The 5,162-nt window shown below is 45.5% G+C and overlaps 1 protein-coding gene across 1 annotated transcript; it reads right to left on the bottom strand.

Moving 5' to 3' along the window:
* Positions 1 to 204: 204 nt before the first annotated feature.
* Positions 205 to 3,301, bottom strand: HOXD10 (homeobox D10). Its single transcript, XM_021552431.2, has 2 exons — positions 2,506 to 3,301; positions 205 to 1,111 (listed from the first exon to the last, which is right to left on the bottom strand). The coding sequence occupies exons 1-2, from the start codon at positions 3,245 to 3,247 to the stop codon at positions 834 to 836; spliced, it is 1,020 nt and encodes a 339-aa protein (XP_021408106.1). The 5' UTR covers positions 3,248 to 3,301; the 3' UTR covers positions 205 to 833.
* Between the last annotated feature and the right edge of the window lie 1,861 nt (positions 3,302 to 5,162).

The following is a 5,162-nucleotide window of genomic DNA, read 5'->3' as shown; positions in this document are numbered from 1 at the left end:
CCCACCCCGTAGGAAAAAATAAAAAAAAAAAAAAAAAAAGGAAGGGGGAAAAAAGGAGGAAAAGAAAGAAAGAATGCCAGGCACACACACACAAAGACCAGAATATGGTAAAAAAGGTACACCAGTCCAAAAAGCTGCTGATAGAGAAAGATCAGGAGACCAACCTGTATCCGTGCTTCAAACATTTGTAGAAAACCAAAGGAACCGCAGTAGTTTACAGAGTTTATTGCATTATACATGCAAACAGAACATGCACAAGAAGGACAATTTGCTGCTGAACGACTACTATTCCACATATGCACCACAAGGAAATGTCTACAATGGAGAAGAAGGAAATATTCCATTTTACGAAGGACAATCTCTAAGTTCATTTGAGAGGATAGTTACATTATAATGTGCTTCTCTTTCCCCCCGCCCCCACAGTTTCCCCCCACTCTTTTTCTGAAAGTATTGAATGTACTCAAAATGTTATGGCCCGTGTAACAGCCCCACATAAATACCATTTTGTTAGTAAAAACATGAAAAAGTCACATTGCTTGGATGTTCGACAGTTCCAATAAGTTAAGACCAAATGATAATATTCAATAATAGTTACCCTGCATTACGATGAGAACAAAAATAAATTACACGTGCTAGGTTTTATATATACTCATCATAGTAATACATATTCACTTGCAGCGCTAAAAGAAGGACGAAGAGTCACATTCTATCAGAAAAACAAAACAAAACAAAACAAAACTGGAAAATGCCGGGTTTTGCCAGAGTCTCTCCTGCCTTTATCAAGTGGTGGTGCTGTGCCCATTCCTCACTGGTGCCCCCCCCGGGGTTAGGGTTTAAGAGAAGGTCAGATTAGCGGTCAGTTCCCGGATTCGGTTCTCCCTGCTCATCTTCTTGAGCTTCATTCTGCGGTTTTGAAACCAAATCTTGACCTGCCTGTCAGTGAGGTTTACGCTCTTACTGATCTCTAGACGGCGCTCTCGAGTGAGATACATATTGAATAAGAACTCTTTCTCTAATTCCAGTGTTTGGTGTTTAGTATAAGGACACCTCTTCTTTCTGCCACTCTTTGCAGTTAACCAATTGCTTGTTGGAGTATCAGACTTGATTTCCTCTATCAAAATCAAAGAAGAAGAAAAAAAAAATCAAAAATACCTCAGACTGTTAGAGTGTACCCTTGGCCATGACCCCTCCTCTGCAGTGTCTGGCAGATATGGTGGATGTGGGCATTAAACACCGCCCGGCTGAGATGTGGGCTCAGCGAGGGGACCTGCTGCCAGGCTGGGCTCGCTGTCCCCAGCGCGGCACCCTGCCCTGCGGCCACCCCGCTCTCCTGCTCCTGCCAGGAAGGGTCTCTCAAGCTTTGGGCCGGCGTTTAACATTTCAACAATATTTAACCTGCCATCCGCCCCATGGACACATCTTAACGGGTCTAGCCTCGCCATGGCCGACTCGGGCTCCCACGACAATTGCCACGGAAATATTCCAATTACAAAATAGCCTCGCACTGTATTTTGAAGCAGCATCCCCACACACATCAGCTGAATCACGCAAGCACACCTATAAACAGATATAGACATTTCCCAGACAAAATTATATACAAGAAATTACGACCCTTGTCTTGGTTTGTTTTTTTTTTTCTTTTTCCTTTTGGGTTTTCTTTTCCCCACCAGAAAGAAATCTTCCCCCACATGAAGCTAGACCTGGATTACTAAACATAATCAAGAAAAAGAAATTCTCAATGAACACAGAGGGTAAAAATTGACCTAGAGGTTGCAAAGTACGTTTTGATAGCATAAAATTTTTCGGTTTGGAATTCTTCGATACACGCCAGTCTAAAAAAAGGCGTTAGTGCACTTTAAAAGGGAAAATAAAATCAGAGTGCCACCACTTTCAGGTTTCAAAAGCATTTCAAAATACTGGTGCACTTTTGGAGACCAACCCAAGGTTATCTAAAACACCACATTGAAATATTCCCCCCTTGGACCAGGCAGATAGCGGGCTGCTGCTTTCATTGTGCATTTCTTTCCAACTTTACCCAGTCTGGTAGCACCTATTGCTCACCTATTTTAAGAGGATCGTAATTAACTTTAAATGCAATCAAACCTCAGTAAGGCTCAGTGGAAAAAAAAAAAAAAAAAAAAAAAGGCGAAATACTACGAGAGAAAAGTTGAGCTGCTCGTATTTTACAACCTCCAGACCCGCTTTTTTTAGAGGTATGGGGCTGCTTTTGGCTGCTGCAGCGCATTACGGAGCACACGGCTATATTCCCCGCATCACAGAGGCTGTCTGCGTGCACGGGAGAGGCAGATCTCTACAGAAAATCTTTGGACCGTTTTGTGTGGCATTTTTGCCTGCCAAAATCTTCAGAGAGACAGCACCTGCAGCCCGATACTCCTTAGCATTAAATGTGATGGCTGTGATGCTCGTTAGTATATTCGAGCGTGCTTTATGGTGCTGGCGTGTTGGAGTTACACCACGGCACGGCTTAAACTCGGTAATACAGACCTTTACTCTCCTTCTCCTGGACTTCTGGGCTGGACACGGAGCCTTCGGGCAGACAGCTCCGCTCCTCTTGCAACGTGGACTTGGGCTCGGGACTTTCCACTTGAGAGACTTTAGCGGTGCTGTCTTGGTTGTTCGGGTTTTCATTCATTTTCTTTTCCAGCTGAAGTTGAGCAGATATCTGCGGTTTGGAGCTGCCGCGAGGGTTTAACTGTAACATTACAGTTGAACTCGTTTCAGGGCTATTATTGTACTCTTGGGTTTTCCCAGTGGCGTAGGTCTGGCTCAGTCTAAAATATCCTGGGACGGGAACCTCGGGGTTCTCAATGGGGCATGATTCAGACACCAGCCTCTGGTAGGAAGGGACGTCTGCAGAAATGAGTTTGGATCTCTTATCGGAATACATGCAGCAATTGCTTTCTTCTTTAATATTTGTAGTGAAGGAACAAGTGGGGACCTGCTGTGTAACAGGTTGCTCTATTCGACAAGATCTGTTCGGGTCTGTCCAAGTGTCTACTTGAGGTATATAAGGATGTACATTCATACCCATATTTTGGTGATTAACTTCTCTCTTAGCCAGAGACGGAAGGAGTCCACAGGTTTGCATCCCATACGTCCCAATGTCTGTGCTAGGTGGCATATACATGCTGGCGCTGTTGGAGTAGAAACTGTCACTCCTGCACGCACTGATGAGAGAATCTACTAAAAAAGTATTAGCGGCAGGAGAGCTGTTGGGAAAGGACATTTTGGGGCGGAATTTGAGGAAGAGAGATTGTGTCCTTTGTAGGCTGACATCTCTAGGAAAACATTCCCGTGTAATTGCGGATGCCTCCGCGCGACCACATGACAGGCGGGCCAATGGCAGCGCCCGCCGCCCCGCGCGCCGCCGCCCCGCCGCTGACGCGCCCCGCCGCGCCGCCCCGCCGCGCCCCGCCGCGGTCAACAGCGCCCCCTGCGCCGCCGCGCCGGCACCGCACCGCGCCCGCGCCCGCGCTGCGGCACCGGCCGCGCCGCGCCCCCCCGCGCCGCTCCGCGCCCGCGGAACCCCCGGCGCAGCGCCGCGCCTGCCCGCCGCGGCTCCTGTAAAAGCCCCGCCGCTGACAAGTGCGGGGACAAAAGGTTGCGGGATTTATTAATGCGTATTAAGGAGAATCAGGGGCGATCAATAAAACCCTCATCTACATTCTCGGGCTACTCGGTAATTTTCTTGCTTCTGAAGCTTTTTCAAGAGTTATACCCTCTGTTGCCGCGCACGGGAAGATATTTTATTAACAAATCAATCGAGACTTTGTAAAGGATAAGATTAATAGTTAAGATTTAGCATAATGGCGTTCGCGTTATGAATTATTGAAAATTATACTATTGATTTTTTTCCTAGCTGCTAACCGAGAAGGTCAATTTTTGTTTTAACACAAATCGTCAAATATTAAAAGGTGGACTTTTGTCATAACTCGAATTTTATGGGGAAGCCACATTCCTAAAATTATTTTACAATGCTCTCACCCGACCGCCTGGGAAAAAAAAAAAAAAAAAAAAAAAAAAGGAAAAAAATTTAAAAAGAAAAAAAAAAAGGAAAAAAAGTGTGGTTTTCTCTTGCCCTGCAAACCTAAAGCATCAAAAAGGTAATTTCTCCTTCTATAGTGTTCCTCATCAAAAAACATACAGAAACTCATATCCTCACTGCAACTCTTTTAACTCCTTTAAGCAACTTTTTCGGTTTGTTTTTTTTTTTTTTTTTAATAAGAATGATGAATGCATCTGTATAGTAAAGCAACAAACAGCAAAGAAAGCAACCAACAGAAGGCAACAGTAACTGTCTACATGGCAGATCAGAGTTTTCCGTCCCAACATTTTAAACGTGTTTTATTGTTTTTCCTCCCACTCCTTAGCCGTATTTGCACCCGCAGCTACTACATTTTAAATAGTGGCGGTAGAAACTGTTTATTACTCTTTATCGTTTCACTTTCTTTTCTCTCTCTCTTTTTTTTTTTTTTTTTTTTTTTTCCTTCCTCCCCAAACTGGAGTATTTCTTGTCTGGGACTAATGTTGTCAAGGACTCTCATCCATACAAAGTGAACTTGTTGATAATTTTTGTTCGGGACTAATTCGCCTGTTTATTTTGGGCCTTTCTACCATCAAAACACCCTTTCAGATCCCCAAGAGCAGACAGCACGTGAAAGGATTTTTAAAAATTTAAATGCGTCTTTCGCACACTTACAAACATGCGCTTTCCACCAGCGTGGGTTTGAATTTTCCTCCGTTTCCTGGCATTTGGATGTTTTTGTACTTTACCGTACACTTTAGACCGCTGGAAACAATAAGCCTATTTAAAATTTCGCGGTGGCAATGAGACAGACCTTTTAAAACCTTATCGCAGCTGTTCAAATACAACATCATTGTCAGGTTAAGAGCCAGCGTCTTTTATAGCTGCAGTCTCCAGCTCCTGGGTTGCCGGAGAGTTTAAATATTACCTTCGTAATATTCGCTGCTCGCGGGCTCTGCCGGCAGCATCCCCGCGCCTGGCGCGGCCGCTGCCCGGCCCGGGCGCGCTCGGCCGCGGGCTGCGGCGAGCGGCGGGCGCGGCGGGCGCGTAAGATCATGATCAGAGCCATGGCTAAGAGTCGCCTGCGCCGGGAAGAAGCCGCGGCGGAGCCCACGAC

This window comes from Lonchura striata, chromosome 7 (genome assembly GCF_050655825.1).
Source record: "Lonchura striata isolate lonStrDom1 chromosome 7, ASM5065582v1, whole genome shotgun sequence".
NCBI lineage: Eukaryota > Metazoa > Chordata > Aves > Passeriformes > Estrildidae > Lonchura > Lonchura striata.
Note: the sequence above shows the minus strand (reverse complement) of the source record. Positions and strands in the feature narration are given on the sequence as shown.

Bases quoted from the DNA above. Each gene is read 5' to 3' on its own strand.
- HOXD10 (XM_021552431.2), bottom strand. From the start codon at position 3,247: ATGTCCTTTCCCAACAGCTCTCCTGCCGCTAATACTTTTTTAGTAGAT. The intron at 1,112-2,505 runs GTCTGTATTACC...TGATTTTGATAG, and splicing joins CCAGGAGAAGGAGAGTAAAG to AGGAAATCAAGTCTGATACT.